This window comes from Rhinolophus hipposideros, assembly GCF_964194185.1.
Source record: "Rhinolophus hipposideros genome assembly, chromosome: 19".
Lineage (NCBI taxonomy): Eukaryota > Metazoa > Chordata > Mammalia > Chiroptera > Rhinolophidae > Rhinolophus > Rhinolophus hipposideros.
In genome coordinates, this window is record NC_138065.1 from 46,365,474 (window position 1) to 46,382,553 (window position 17,080).

General features: G+C 44.5%; 1 protein-coding gene across 2 annotated transcripts in view; it reads right to left on the reverse strand.

Moving 5' to 3' along the window:
- Positions 1 to 17,080, reverse strand: part of PAPPA2 (pappalysin 2) — a gene marked incomplete at both ends in the record, with an annotated part of 217,242 nt that overhangs the window by 122,412 nt on the left and 77,750 nt on the right. For both annotated transcript variants that reach the window (XM_081025226.1, XM_081025225.1), the window contains 3 exons: positions 667 to 788; positions 4,049 to 4,241; positions 5,941 to 6,234. In XM_081025226.1, the coding sequence (XP_080881352.1) occupies positions 667 to 788; positions 4,049 to 4,241; positions 5,941 to 6,234 (609 nt within the window). The remainder of the gene's footprint in view (positions 1 to 666; positions 789 to 4,048; positions 4,242 to 5,940; positions 6,235 to 17,080) is intronic.

The following is a 17,080-nucleotide window of genomic DNA, read 5'->3' on the forward strand; positions in this document are numbered from 1 at the left end:
TTACAGATACTGACACACCTATGTGAGTGACTATGTAACTGAGAAGGTGGGGGAGGGACAGCTAAATACATTTCCCCCTCCTAGAGCCTAGCTCAGATCACATCCAAAGCACAGCCAGTACCAGTGATCAACAGACTCATAAAAATAGTAGAAATGAGAATGATCAGTTGGGAACACCTAGTCCATAGCACCCCCAACCAGACTGGCTCCACCCGGGTAAGAGTGTTCCCTGCAACGTGTTCTCTATTACCGTGTTCTCTATTACCGTCTCTATTACCGTCTCTATTACCACTCCACAGAGAGGAGTGACAGACAGATCAGCTTCCACCACCATGTGGCAAGGCTGCTCTGTGGGCCAGTAGGCACCTGTAACAAACACTGCACGCCTGAGCTATTTCATCCTCAAGTCACGCCCTGCTTCAGCCGACTTGTCCATCTGTCTGTCCTCTGTGCTGACTTCTACTTCACCACAGCCATCGGGCCTCCACAGTAAGCACACGTGGGACATCTGGCACACAAAGGTAGCAGAGTCTTTCTCAACAAATCACACACACACACACACACACACACACACACACACACACACACCACCTCTCCATCCTTTTTACCTCCACCCCCATTCTCAGTGGTCACCAAGATATAAATGAAAAAGCCATGGTCCTTTACCCACTGCCTCCTCGGGAGTCCAGTAACCTGAGGAGTCACACACGCGCCGAGAGGAAGCCGTGTGCACATACTGACGGAATGTCCCATCTTCAGTGCAGGCACCACACACGCTGCCCAGGACCCTGGGAAGATGAAAGGGGAGATGGGGAGAATCAATCAGACGAACATGGATAATGAAATTCAGAAAACCTTGAGGGTCGGGGAGTGACGATAGGCCGTGACACTCTAGGGGACAAAGGGAAACACAACTATTTCTCATTCATTTCCTTCTGGTGCAGACCTCATCTTTGCAAAATTCATAATGACGTGAAAAATCTCAAGGTTGTGAAGCAGAAGAATTAACTAACTCATAAAGGGGGGCCCGTGGCGATGGCAGCGGGCAGTTTCTATCCTCCAGCACTCAACACAAAATAATTGCAATCCGAATCTTTCCACATAAATCTCCTTTCTCGGCCGACTCTCAATAAGTCATCCAAACACCCCTTGCTTTCCCACAACTAAAACAGACAACAGTTTTCAGAGTAAAGTTATTAGCTATATGTGGCCTAATGTTTTAAACTCCCTACTTTTAATCACAGACACAAAATGAAAGTCATACGGAATGTAATGCCCTGGGCTTCTGCTTGCTTATGGGGAAATAGCTGAATTCCTTATCACAATCCAAGGTTCTTCACAAGCCTTACTGACTTCTCTTCCCTCATGAATGTTATGTTTCCATCACAATAAACCAACCACCATTCCACAGAGGCATCCTACCCTTCTCACAGCTCTGTGAAACAAGCTGTCCTCTCTCCTGCCAAATAGCCTTTCCTAGCCTCTCCATTTAGCAAACTCCTACCCACCCTTCAAGATCCATTCCAATGTGACCTGAGCAGTGCCACTTAGTCTGACACCTCTGCATGGCCAGCACTCTCCTCTGGGCATCTGCTGCGCCTCCTGGCTCCTGTTTGAGGGCACTGCTCTGTGGTGTGGAGAATTCCCATTCCTTCTCCTTCGCCTGTGAGCAGGTCCAGCAGTTTGCACGGAGACCAGCCTCAGCAGTCCCTCTGGGGGAGCGTGTCTTATGGGCATCTCTGCAACTATTAACACAGCCTATGAAGAGCTCTTCAAGCATCAGGTCTGGGGTGACTGGAAAAAGTATGGACAATAGCTAAATGACAAGGGGAGGTCACTTAATGAGGTTCGTCTCTGATACTCTGAGTCTTTTTAGAAGCCCAGCTGTCAATGACACATCTGAAAATACAGGCGGCAAATTGAGGTCTCTCAACAGGTAAGGGAGAAAAGTAGTATCTTGTCAACTATGCTAGAAAAACAGTATTATGAAAGAGGGGTCATGATTAGGCTCTCAGCACCTTATATCCCCGGCGAAGTGCCACGAGGATAAATTATTTCTAATCCCTGTAAGAACCACATGTTTACAAATGAGAATGCTCAGGCTCACAGAGAGATGAAGTAAATGGCCCAAGGTCACCACGAGCCCCTTAATTCCTGTGAGCAAGTTCCCAAACACCAACAAGTGTCCAGTACTCTGGCGATGACCAGGTGTGGTTAACTCCAGGCGGCGACTGCAGCCGGCCCTCACTTCTGTGTGGACACAGGAATTCCATCCAGACCACAGTTCCCTGATGAGCTCGGCCTTTCCGGGGCCACGGCTGAGTGCGTGGTTGGGCTCCTCTCTGACATAAGGATTCCAAACACCTACTGGGGAGGAGTAAACAGAACTCCCAGAGTGACACAAATCGCTGGGTGTGTGACGTGCGTCTCCCCGACACACGTGTGAGGAGGCCTCAACACGGCGGCCCCCAGAGCTGACAACAGGAAGCCAATGCAGGATTTTCTGCCAACAGACTCACAGCCAGCCAGCCCTGGTGTCTGCTTTATCATAAAGTTTGTACCAGAGAGGGAACTGGAAGATTAAATTGTTTACATGGATTACAGAAACAGATGTAAAACTCTGGTTTGCACATGCCCACAGAGGTCTTACTGCATGCACAAGGTCACACTGGCAGAAGGTTCTTCCACATGTCACATGGATATGAGCGAGTCACAAAGAGAGCCCCGGACAGTTTGGGTGCTGATGACCGTCAGAAGTGCTTTATAGGCTGGTGGGGTCCAAGGGACGTCATCGAGGTATCAAGGACAAACGCCAAGACCTGAGACGGCCGGAATACCACTTGGAAAATGATTCACTTGTTCTCTCGCATCCCTGTCTCTCCCAGCTCTCAGCAAAGCTGGGGTATATGGAAACATGCTCCAGGGGCATCCAGCTCCTTAGCTGGGACCTAAAATCCGGAGGAGGCCCCCAGTTCACCTCTATTTAGTCATGGGGTCTTGGGATAGCACCCTGTGCTTCTCTACGCCTCCGATTTCTCACTTACATAGCAGGAGTCGTGCTTGCTGCAAGGACTGAACGAGACAATGGCACGTAAGGGATCAAGCACAATGCTTCACACATAGAATGTCCAAATAGACAACAGCTTCTCTTGTATTTAGAATACGGTGGCAGGTTTTGAAAGCCGAGAGAACACACAGGTCACAGATAGGATGGGCTCCGGTCCTTCTCAGGTAAACCACATTCCCCCATCCTCCCACCAACTGTCAGATGTCATCCTTTTTCCGACTTTCTCTCCTTTTTACAAAAACTTCCCTAGTGTTCATTTATATCAATATGCAAAGAATAAATAAAAACTAATTTCAAATATAACGATTATCTTCAATAAACATGTATTAGGTATCGATTGTGGCAGGCCAAGAGACAGACACAAAAACCATTCCTGTGCCCAAGGAGCTGCCAGTGAGTGGGGCAGATAGAAAAATGAACAGATCACGACAATTCCACGAGATAGTAGCTATCAGTGGGGTAGTAATCAGGTACAACAGGAGGTAGAGATGGCACTAGAAATGCACATGTAATCCAGTTAAGCCCCTGACTCACAGCTTGCGGCAATGGGTCGCCTGCTACCCACTCCTAGAACGGTCTGGAAGAACATGGGTCACCTCTCTTCCCCACAACGTCACTGTGTAAGTAGCCAGCGTCTCTTCCACTCTTCGACCAAGGAGGAATGGCTGACTTGGACAAGTGGCAAATGTTATCTCAGTTTTGTCAGAGTTCCTCTTATCATATTTGTCAACTTCGTCACAGCTCCTGGAAGCCTGCCAGATGTGACACTCTGAAGAAGACATCCGATAGGCCCTTACCCACGGAGTGAGCACATATGATGAGCCATGGAAGATGAGAACTGAGCAGGACGGAACTGGGGCAGCCCTCAGCAGGTGTACAGTTCCAATCCGGGGTCCCCCTAACTTCACATTCTCCCCCTTGTGCATCAGAAATGCCACAGAGAAAATACACCAGCTCCGCCATGGCACGTGCGTCTCTCACCTGTCATACACAACTCCACTAATGGGAGGCAGCCAGTGGATAGTGAGGGATTTGTGGGTCTGCCCGATGACCACGGGTGGGATGGGAATAGGGGTGGGCTTTCGGCTTTGACTCCACTGTTTATATACAAGGTCCAAGTAGCAATGCATCCGGGCCACTTGGTTAGGGGTGAAGCTGTCAGTGCAGTCGTCATCTGTGGAGACAAAAAAACGAGAACAAGAGGAAGATGGAGGTTTTCACCTGCGAAGTCCACCAAGTCAGGGATAAATTCTGCCTTGTGCACGCCTAACACAACCCTCACGCTTGTCAGGCTCCATAAACACTTGCCGAATAAATAAATGTATTCTGTTCCAGAAAGTATCAAAGCTGGAGGTGAGAAAGAAAAGGTGGACAACAGCCCTTGTTTATCTCTAAAGCCGGTCATTACCTTGATGTGGGGTGGGGCCAGGGTGAGCCCTGGGGTGCAAGGCTGCTCTGAGCTGACAGTGGCTTATTCAGGAAACCACAAGATGGCAGTATTTCAGCATATGGCCTTATTATTCAGAACATTTGTGGAGCCTGCAGACACCTGCTTTACGCCCAGTGACTTTGGCCAAGATTAGTGAGTATTCAGTGGAAATACTCAAGGGGAGAGAGAGCCAAAATGTCAAAGAGGCAACAGGACTGGCCACGGTGGTTCCACATTACCGGCAAAATCTCCTCATCAGACACATTTTCAATGGGGTTAGAAAGGGAGTTAGCTTAGTTTCAGGGCCTTTTCAATGAAAGCGTACCAAACACTGCCCCTTGGTTCTTAGAGGTTTCCTCTGCCCACTTCAAGGTGCTACCTAAACAGCTCTGTCCTTGGCACCCCACTGTCTGGTCTCTGCCCTGGCCAGGGCCACTCTGTCCTTGTTGGGGGAGGAAGCGACTCTGGTCCTTGTGAAACTGATACACCTAAACTATATGCCAGATGAGACTTTGATAGAAATATATTGCTAGGTCACAGACAGGACCAGTTCACCACTCTTTCCTTCAAAGGCATGATTAGGGCCTGTACTTTCTTTTTCTTTCTTTTTCTTTATTTTTCAGATAGTTCTAGAACTTGTCACCAAACAAGCCCCTGGACCTCACAGAAACATCACGTCCTTCCTTCACCATGGGAGCAGATCATACAATCAAAACAATCAAATCAGTCCTGAATTTTAGGGATAAATGATCAATTTGAGTCCATTAGCAGGAGACTATAACTAGTATCATTTTTTGCCAGAAACAAGGAAGGTGTGAGGGGACAGGAAGAAGCATAATCCAGGACAACAAGACAATATTGTTGTCCCCAAGGCCAGGAAAGTATCATTTTCTTAAAATGAGATGCTGTCATTTGGGGAAGCTAAGAATCAGCACTTGGCTAGTATTGCAAGAAGAGAATCTGATACTTAAAGATAAAATGAAAAGGAATCTTGAGCTTAAAATTAACCAAGACCATTTTCTTTACCCACTTCAAAAACAGCACAAAGAACCACCTTGATCCAGACACCTTTTCTTCCCATCACTATTAGACACTCCTTCAAAGTAAATGCCTAAGAAATTGGGCAAGAACAAGAATAATGAAGTGGAGAGGTTAGAGACACACTTTGGCTTTGTCCTCTTTTCCAACTATCCAAGATGGAGGTGTGTTTTTCTTTTCAGCTCTAGAGGGGGAGAATCTAGTCAAAGAGACCCCTTAATACCTCTGTGTTTCTTTCAATCCTTCAAAGACGTGACAAAAAAAATATGCCACGATAAATATACGTTAACTCTCTGGCACAAATGACGGCTTGGCAATCCTCTCCACCACCCGCATCTCCACCCTCAACCCCCAACAACCCCCCCCCCATAAACTGTTAACGAACACATCGAGACTGTTGTGATACCTGTGTAACTCATATAGTTGCTGAATGGAGCCCCCGGGAAGTGGGTGAAGCCACAGGTGTCATTGGTAGGCTCTGGGTCCTGGCACAGCTTACTCTTGGGAGTGGGGGCGGTGTCGGCACAGAGGTCTCCAGTCTCCATCGATGGCACCGTCTCCCTACAGGGGTCGTCGCAGGATTCTCTTTCACTGACCCCTTTGAAGACATGGTAGAGTCCCAGGACATGCCCCACCTCATGGATCATGATATTGATATGGCCAGGCATGCCATAATAAGCTGGGTTGAGGACAACGCCACCTGCAGTAGAAGGTTTGGAAAACATCTCTAAACATGCACAGCAGCCCTCTGACAATTACGTCTTATGATCAACATCAAATGTTCAACTTCAGCCTCGAAGGGGGCATTTTATAACTTCTGGTGGCATCAGTTTTTTCTCTTCCCTCTGGCCACAGACACCCTCTAACTAATCAATAAACATGTCTTTAACCCCTAGCATGGGTGAGTGTTATACTAGACGCAGGGCAAGTAATACAGACAAGTCACATGATAGAAGGCCAGGATTCTCAGCCCTGCCTGCACATTAAAATCGCCTAGTTACGACATACAAACGTCCAAATGCTAGCCCAGGGTAACTGATCCAAACATGTGAGGATGGGGTATATCTCTCAGCCTTTTTTTAAAAACGTCCCAGATTGAGAGCCATTGGTCTAGGAGAAGACATGTGGGATTTGGAGGAAGGGAAATGCATGTCTGACTCCCAGCCCCTCCACATGCCAGTTCAGAGGACCTGAACAGCTATCTGACCTGCTAGAACTTCAGTTTTATTATCTGCAAAGTCGAGATGATGACACCTACGTCCTGTTTGTGTGTTAGCATTTGGCACACTGTAGGAGTTTCGTAAATGACAGGCGTGTGTGCGGCTTCTGATTTCATGACCCTTACTCTCTCAAGGAGATAACAACCATTGAGAGAAGAGGTAAGTACAAGAGAACTATCATGAAATTCAGCATGGCAGAGGTGACAGGCACTCACAATCACAGAGCATCTGGTGCCACACCCACTGGTTTCTGTAATGGGCAGCTCCATCTGCCTTTGAGGGACTATCTCGCTGCACAGAGCAGTTCCCAAACCCAAGTTCTAGCTTCTCTCCGTCCACTCAGACATGCTGCCATTAACGAAGCCACACCCAGCTCTGTCCTAAGATATATTGTCTACTTTCACACCTAACACAGAGCTACACCTCATCTCCCTTGTGTATTTCTGTCACTTCCGGTAAAAATCCTCATTCTCCAACATGTCATTTTTCCTTTTATAGAATGCGTTTCTACCTATTTCTTTCATTTGTGCATCATGTCCACATAAAGAAATCTGAAAACAGACTTATTTCAATAACGCCCAGAGTGTCCAGTATTTGAATAAACCCAGACAAATGCAGCATGTCCACTTTTCAAGAGGCCTGCCCCTTCGTGGTTACGTATCCAATTGTGGTAGCAATCAGCAGCAACGTCCAGACATTCTCGTGCTCTTCTCAGTTCTCTGATAGCAATATCGATCTTCACATCAGTGACGATGTTCTAAGAAGATGGTTTTCTGTTCTCCCCCAATTGCATTTTCAGTGCCTTTATTTTCTTCAGCCTTCTTCCTCCAGCGCACGCCTTCTCTCTATATGCACTTTATCCCTTCCCTGCCTCTTTCTCTCCCTCCTCCCCCGCCACTTCTAAATAAGCTTTGGATTAAAAAAAAAAAAAAAAAAAAAAAAAAAAAACCTGCCAGAAATAGGACTTCGAAAGGCTACAATTCACCGATAAGGTTTCTATACGATTTAAGGATTGCACTGAGTAGTTTTTCCCAAATTGTGTTCTTAAACTGTGCTCCTGGGTGATACTTTGTGAAATACAAAGAAAGTGGCATCAGTGGTTAAATACACTGGAGAAAAATGCAATATGTCATACCCTCCTCCGGAAGATTCACATTAACAAGAAAAGTGCTACGGTAGAGGCCCTGAAAAATCCAGCAGCAATTCCGTTTAACCTTTGCCCCAAACTTCTTTGAACATAGAATCTGTTTGGGAGTAGCATACCTTTTGACATCTCTGGAATATGGGATTCCTTGGAGCACAATTCATGACACACTGCCGAAGACAAAGAAAACTCCCAATCGATAGTTATTTTTCACCCAAAAGCCCTACCTTAGAGCAAACACCAAATATCCCCTCATTCTATGCTCAGTCTAGCCCAAGTCCTCTGGGATCTCTTCCAGTTGGAGAAGAAAGGAATGATAGCTGAACAAATATGCCAGGAAGAAGGGATGGCAAATGTAGCATGTGCCAAAGAAGGAGTGATGACTGAGAGTGTGTTCCTGGGGTCACTCGAGGAGGATATCAGGGTGGTCATTATAATAGTGGGTATCGCTCATCAACTTCTAGAAATCTCTCCCTCAACCCCAAATGACATATTTCCAAATCTAAGAATATTCTCCAACCAGATTCATAGTCACCTTTCAATACACCACCTTATTTATAAGGCAAGGAAGGAGCATAAAAATGAAAGTCCTCAACACTCCTAGCAAATGTCCCCGACACCAAGGCCAATCGGCAGGATTGTCGTCCATGGCACTCTTAGGGCACATTCCCAAGACAGGAGTATATAGATTTCACCAGACAGGACTTAAATTTTCATTGAAAACATACGCCTTTCAACATACTGACAGTTATATTTTTGATTCCAGAGACAAGGGCCTTCTTCCTCAATCTTCCTCAAAACTCATCTGTCTGGAACACACAGTAATGACCTTACTTACTACGTGTGTGTTAAATAGAATATTGCATATTCTAACCTAGGAGTATACGCTGTGTACACCAATACACATTAAGAAAAAAGCCCAAGGTCCTGGACCTCTCACGTTAATTCCGCCCACTAGAGCCCAAGGTTATGAAATCATACTGGCCTAGACCTTAAGGAACGTGGAATGTGGTCCTGATGCTATCTGTGGGACGTGGCTCTGCTCTTCAACTTTTCCCTGGGTCTGTCCATCTGTAAAATGAGGGGGCGAGGCGGTCTCATCCCTAAGCTCCCTTCCTATGCTCATCCCACGCCTCTAAGAGCTAACATGCAGGGCTATGTGAGACAATCATAAATACCATGTGAAGAAATTTGTGTTATCGTAGACTGTCACCACCTCAGCTTTGTAATTTGTGTTCCAAGATTCCCATCTCTCCGTAGCCTGAGGGGAAGGGAAAAAGCTAGAAAGGAGCAGCTACAGACACTCTCCTTTCAGACCTGCCTCAGATTTTCAAGTGACTCAGATTCATGGTCTGTCAATCCTCATGCTCTCTCTTTCTACCACATTGCTCTCCCATGCACAGGGTCCCACACTGCTCATCTCAGTGACTCTTTATTACAACTAAGACAAACTTGTTAAATTATCAGAAGACAGACTTGTTAACTTATTTAATCATTCAGAGATACACACTTGTACACCCATGTGGGTAAGAGAAGAACATTAATTATTTCATGGTTTAGGTTATAAAAGTTCTTTCATGTTTTGATAAAAATTACCCAGTCACACACATATACACACACACATGTATTTACGCCAAAGCCTGAGTGGGGTCTAAAGACCTGTTGCCCCAAATCTAAAGAAGAATGCAAGAACTTCTTTTCATTAAGAAGAAACAAGACGTGATAGATAATAAAGGAAAACTGAGTCCCTGGAATGGCAACCCCTCCTGCCCTCTCTGCTACTTGGGCCTGAGGAGCTGTGAATTCCCACCCTCTCAAGGAAATGTGCAATACTTTTCCAGGAGTGACTTAATAGGAATAACGAAAAGTTAGTACAAAATGCTACTTTCCAGTATAATTTTATATGAATATTTAAACAATTCAGCATCATCTTCTGATACTGATACTTACGCCCCATACTTTCTTCCATTTTCATTACAAGCAACATGGGTCAGCCTCTGAGGGTTGGTTACTCGTGGGTCCTTACACCACTGCACAGAAACCTCTCGCACACAAGATTCCTTTGGAGCAACCAGGACTCCTTCTTTGGATGTGGGCACTCATTGGAAATTGATTCTTACCTTTGGGAACACTCTTTAGAAGCTCCCCAGGCTATTTCCTGATCTGTTCAATTGTAATAGCAAGAGTTCTTACCTCAAAGGGTTGTGCTGAAGATTGAAGTAGTAATGTAGACAGATAAGCATTTAGTTTATTTTCTAGAACAAAGTAGCTCAAGATATATATTAGACCGTGGGGGAATATTACTATAATTATATAATGCAGCCTGGCTACACACGCTCATTTGTCCTTATCCCTTGTTGGCTCTCTCCTAACCATCTTCACCCATCAAGAGAATAGAAGCCAGAGTTTGACCGCAACCAGAGCAGACCTTCTAGAGTAAAACCAGGCACCACCAGGCAAAGTAGATACACACCCTCACTGAGGAGCTCAAATTTGCCCCAAAGCTGCTCGTCCTTGGTTTCCATGTTGTTCTGATCCTGAGCCCCATGCACACCCAGAAGGCAGACAAGATTTGGACAGAACTACAAATAGACAAGTGCCCATTCTCTTCACAGACGATGTACTGGCATGCAAAAATTATTCACAGTAGCCTGATGTGTGATCGTAGGAAGAAAGGAAATAGTATGGGATCGGGACTATTAGCTTAATTCTTCATAGACCTTGCTGGTAGGTCAGATTTGTACAAGACACCTTTTTATCTAGTGCCAACAATCTTTCCCTCTCCACTTCTCCCGTTATAGAGAATATAATTATCATTTCCTATACTCAAAACCACTGTTCATTTTTGTTTCTCCTCATCTTGGGGGGGGGAGGGCTGAAACACAGATGAGGGATAAAATATGTTGGTAGGATGAGGGGAAGGGATTCCCTCTCTTGTAATTGAATCCCTTCCTTTGTGCTCTCTGCTCTCACTGAAACAGGAAATAGAAGGACATGCCAATATATGGCTTCAATCATACCTAGCCCCCCAGTCTTCACTCTGAGACACTATCAGACTCTCTTGACCTTCATTTACCTCCCCAAGATCAGAAGTACCTACTGAGGGGAAACTTCAAAGCAAGAGTGTGACTGGAAGGACAACATTTGGAAATGCTGACATTTTACAAAGTTTCCTTGCTTCTCCTCCCCTCCCCAATCCTTACTCCACTGACAATTCAGGAAGCCAGACTCTCCTGCATTCATTCATTACCTCACCGTGAGTTATAGGACAGAGCGAAAAGCAGGGAAAGAAGAATCCCTTTTCTAGCTGTGAGGTTTCCCAAGCCTGTGCCATTGAGCCCTAGAGAACTCCATGGTTTAGCCAGTATGGTGGAGGAATGGAGGAGAGCGAGCCTTGTTTCACATTACCCAAATCACCACATCTTAGCCTAGAAAAGATTCACCTAGGCTGGAGGAAGAGAAAAGACATACAAAGATAATAATGGGAAGGTACAAATAATGGCTCGTCCAGAAAAAGTGGACTGTACTCTACCTTTCGAGACCCTGGTAAAGGGATAACAATCCAAAATGGGTGCATATGATCGGACAACATGGGATCTTGCCTCATTCCTGTGATGGATTCCTGGGTAAGTGGCCTAGTTCTAGAGAAGAATGGCTGACCAGTGAGACTAAGAGGGAAAAGTAACACAGAGACTCCCAGGACTCCCGGAAGATGGGACCCTGAGAAGGGCACAAGGGTCATCTTAGGTGACTGGCATCACTTGATGACTAGGGACAAAATGGCCCTTTCTCCTATGGTCTTGACATTTATAAGCCATCTCTACATGAGATACAGCCTCCAGGGAAAACAAGCTCCATGAACTACGATTAAATTTCTACCATCCAGCAACACAGGGGCTCAAAATAGAAATTAAGTTCAAGTACAGAAGAATAAATAAAAGTTACATTTCTTGAGTACCAGAATGTACATACTGGGACTTGAACTCAAAACAGGCCAGCACCACTAACTTGTGCAGAGAACATAACAGGAGTGGGGCTTTCTAGGTTTACCAACTGGTAGCCACGTGTGGCGCAGCTGTTGCTTAATGGCCCGGCGGAGGGGAATACAAACGCCCTCTTAGAAGACCTTTCAGCCTCGATTATAGAGGACAAGCTAACACAATAAGACAGGGTTGTTGTGTGGTCTAGGGGATGGTGCAGGGGAAGCAAAGAGAGGAAAGTTGCTGATTCAAAGATGAAATCTCAGTCATAGACAGCCAAGCTCCCAAAGTCATGCTGTATTTTCAGGTTCCAACTGGCTTCTCCCAGCATGAGCGCAAGACCGCCAGAGTGGCATGTGCTAAAGAGACTGATTCCCAAAGCCACTCCATTAAAAAAACAAAACAAAACTCTCAGGCAGTTTGGGAAAAGGACACAAACTGAAATGACTTTAAAACAGTCCTATAAAACTTTTAGGGCTAAATGTTATACGCCCATAAAACATGTAGGTTGAGGCTGGTCTGCAGGTGCCTAATTACTTCCAGTTACTGGCTAAAACACGCTCCCCAAAATACGTTTTCCACGATGAAGGGACAAAGCTATCAAAGTGTGTCTGGGGGTCCAAGGAAGAAGCACTGTTTCAGGAGAGGGCGAGCAAAGAAAGTGGCAGAGGCCGACTGACACACAAAGGGAGAGAAAGAAGTGGAGAAGGTTAAAAAAAAAAAAAAATCACAGGAGCTAGAAAAAGCAACACATTTTTAATAGAACCAGACCAGGAACCATTCATTTCCAAATCTTGTATTGGCTTCTTAGTTTTACAGCCTGTGGTCTCATTAGAAGGAAGTCCTTATTCTGGGCAAGACTACACCAAGACAAAAATGTGTAGCGGGTGAAGATTTTGCAGAGTCTGGTGTCATTTTTTTTGTCTCCTTTTATACCCTTTCAGCCACTCTTACCCCCAACTGTTGAGTACTCCAGGTTCTCTAGCTATGCCCACATCAGGGAGAAAAGTAATCTGATTAATAGAAACTGAAAGTGCTATTGCTGAGGCATTGAGGACGTATGATGTAATTTTTTCCTCGCTTCTTTATGAGGGCAGTGCTTCAAATACTCACACACACTCACACACACTCACCCCCTCATGCCAGAATTGTAGGCACCCCATTGTATGAATGGAAAAGAGATTTTCTTTAATTCATTTATTTATTGAGCATTTATCGAGCATCTATTCTGTGTAAGGCACTGTTCTGGGCCCCAAGGAGTCCATAATTACATGTTTTACAAGAGGAAAGCTTTTAGAGAATCGCATGCAGAGGGGATTATTCACTCCACCTCCTTATAAATACAGGAACCTACTTTTGGGGCACCCCGATTTCAGGGCATGAAGTTCATACCCTAGGCTAATTCTGTCCAACATTTCCAATATCCAAGAGAGTTCACTATGTTTGAAATCCCAAGGCACCCAGGATAACCCCATTTGCTGAATGCCGGCTTCTGACAAATATCGACCATAGCAGCCAGTGGGTAATTGCCAGGCACAGTTCTTCCCTTCTCCGTGCCATGTGGGCTGTCTCCGGGATGATTCTAGAATCACTCATATGAGCATGGTGCACTGCAGCACACCTTGTCTCCAGGAAGAACCACTCTGCTCTGGGCTAGTAAAGAGAAGGCCCGTGGAGGCGGCACAAAATCTGTGTTGCTCTTGCCCAACCACGTAGAGACTAGGTGCACCAGAGCGGGCCTGTTTACCTCTTTACCTGTCAAATCCACTTTACTTTGTCAAATCCATAGCTATGTCTCAGCACCTGAAGCCTCACCCACACTGGGCATGAATGTGCCACAACTAGTGTTAGGACTCTAATCTTGATGTCAACTGTTTGCTTAGGAGGAAATCGAGGTTTGTCCTGGGGGACCCCCTACCAAAGTTCTGGGTGAGGGAAAGATATCCCACCTGTGAGCTCATGCCTGCCGCTTCTGCCTGGCCCGCCCCCTATGTCCCCAGGTGTCTGCCACATATGTATCTCCTGCAGTCCACTGGGCCTGTGGCATTCACAGACTCTGCCCAGCAGCTACCTGTCGCCCCCAAACTGCCAACTTACTCTTTCCTTCTCTGACTTATCAGGAAACCCCCTTGGCTTCTCCTAAGCTGTGTTACCATTGCAAGCAGGTGGACCCCCAAACACATATTATTATTATTATTATTATTATTATTATTATCATCATTATTCATAATGGAGCCAACATCTTTCCAGGGCACAAAAAAATCTACAGGTTGGAGGTCAGGTGGGGAGGCTGAGGGCAAACCCAGGAAGGTCAACCACAGACACACAATATTTGAAACTTGTACACTTGCGGCTACTCCTAATGGAGCTAATATTTACTGAGGCGCTACTATGTGCCAGACACATAGGTTTGTTCCTATCTATGTGAAGCCAGAGCCCACTAGATCATTCAAAAACTTTTGTTTTCCCCCTACAACGGTCACATTATCTGGACTCATTTGAAGATCCTACATGTTTAAGGCCCCATCATGAGTCAGTTTCACTTTCCCTCCCACTGGTTCCTGGGCTCCGTGCACACTGGGGCATGCTGCTGGTGATCTAATCAGGATGTGACTATCCTCCAGCAGTACAGACATTCCCTAGAACAGTTAGGGAAATGATTGGCCCAGGACACTCTGAACTGTCTAACTCCTGTGCCAGAAAGTGACAGGCTCTCCTCTCTAACCTGGCCAAAATTTCCTTGTACTTACTTCATCTCTGCAGCAGCTGTCTCTGTGAGCCACAGGGGACTTTCTCAAACCTCTCTCTCCTTTGGTGTCTGGTATACCCCTAAGTATGCTTCTGTGGAAGTCCCTACAGAGTCAGATGTGTAGAGAGACCCAAAAATCAGCACATCCAACACCAAACCTACTCCCCATTCAGTCCTCTTTTCCTATATTTTCTACTTTGGCAGCACCATCCACTCGGTCCATCCACAGAATTCTTTATTTCCCTATCTACTCATTTATGTGAACAAAATTTCTCAGTACTTGGAGTTACAACATTTTTTAAAAAAAGCAATATAACAGATGCTAAATCCTATCTCCTTACAGAATCAATTATTATTCACCCACAGAAACAAGAATTAATTGGGGGGAGAAAAGTCACACTCATCTCTTTAAAATGAGCATTTCCCATTTTGTTTACTGGTCATTAACCAACATTTTAAAATACTGATTTTATCAATTTTGGACACGTAATCATTTCAAAAGATAACTCAATCGAGAAGAAGTTTTCAACACTTTACAACTTACGATCAGTATTTATGTGAATATCCTACTTGCGATAGATATTGTACCACAGTTTTATAAGATGTTATCATTGGAGGAAAATGGGTCAAAGGTATGTGGAATCTCTGTCTTATTTCTTACAATCCCATGTAAATACACAATTATCTCAAAATAAAACGTTTAGTTAAAAAAACTTATTATTACAAAAGAAGTATTTTATTCAAAATATTTTTAGCAGAGAAATAGGTGACCAACTAAAGACAAAAAGAAAATGCATGTTTGTGTTACATTAGTATAAGGTTCTACAGGAGAAATGGCATGAAAACACAAATTCAAAGAGAAACAAAGGAGCAATGAATAATTTCCCAATATTAAAAAAAAAGTGCACGATGACCAAATTTTAAATGAATAATAGTAATTATCAAATCATTGAGAATGAGAATACATTTAGAAGAGTAGATTTAAAAATTATTTTAAAAGGTCACTAATTTAAAATACTGTGCCAGAAATTATATTATTTACTACTATTTAGGCTAACGATTAATTTTTTAGTTGGTACTCTTAGACTGTCTGAGGGGTACAGAGTTTTTCAAAAGTCTTTGAGGGGGTAAAGAGAGCAAAAATAAATTTGAAGAGCACTGCTCTAGCCAAGTACATTCCACTTCTAAGTGTGTCCAGGTTTTTTACAGTCTGAAGCTTGGCATTTATCAGCTTTTTCACTCTGGAATGCCTTCTCATTGTCTGCCAAGCAAGCATCTTTCAGCTCTCCTCTCAAGCCCCAGCTCCTCTGGGACCTCTTCCCTGATGCTTTCAGCACAATTAAGCACTTTCTCTCATGTTCTTGCCTGACCTCATGTGTGGCATCATCTCATAGAACTGTAAGTGTGTATTTGCATGTCTGTCTCCCAAGTATTCTGTGCAAACCTTCGCAGTGAATTCCTTTTAGTATTCTATCTCTGGTATCGCCACAAAACAGATTCCACAGTTTTTCTTTGAATGAATGACTGATCATGAGCATAGTATTAATAGCTTATAAAAGCGCTGGTTTACCACTTAAATTAGTCTTATGCCTTTGAAGATATATTTTCAGTTCAAATGCTAAGGCTAAAGATACTTAAACCAATGAACAGTAGAGTTCAAGGGAATCTCATTCGTTCATTTACTTATATAAAAAAAAAAAATCCTGCCCTGCATTACCAGGGCAGTAAAAGTACCAAATTAGGCTAGAGGGCAGAAATGACGTTGATGGCAAAACAGGACCACAAATAACCTTGACCTTGTCACATTGTCACTGAAGCCATTGGTAGCCGGATTTCGGACGAGTGTACTTATCTGCTAGGTCACTCAGCTGACCCTTACAATGCAGGGGTCTCACACGTTCAAACAAACAGATGATCACATCTTACGTCTCGAAAAGACTCTATTTAGAAAATCCTACGTGTCTTCCTCTGTCATATTAGGCCAGCTGTCTCTACTACGCTACACCTGAGTTAGGTCAATACAATTCCTTTGTTCCATCACAGTTATGATTGAACAAGAACAAATAAATAGGAACATGAGCAACTGCATATCGAGTCAGAGCTCTCACCTATTCAGTCTAGTCTTCTACTTCTGAAGATTACACTAAGAACTACGTTGTAGGGGAACACGGTTATTCCTAAAATGCTTCCGAATAAAATGTAAGTATCCCCAGCTTCTTTTGTAATTCATTAGGAGTCAATAATTCATGAGATAATTCCAGAAGCCATTTAAATTGAATACCTTCAGTCGTTTATTACTCACCCCTTCAATTCAGCGAGCATTCACAGAGCACCTGCTGTACATGAAGTACTCAGCTTATGCACAGAGGTCACAGCCCTTATTCAGATTGCACCAGCTCTTACATGCCCTTGTGTGTGTGTGTGTGTGTGTGTGTGTGTGCGCGCGCGCGCGC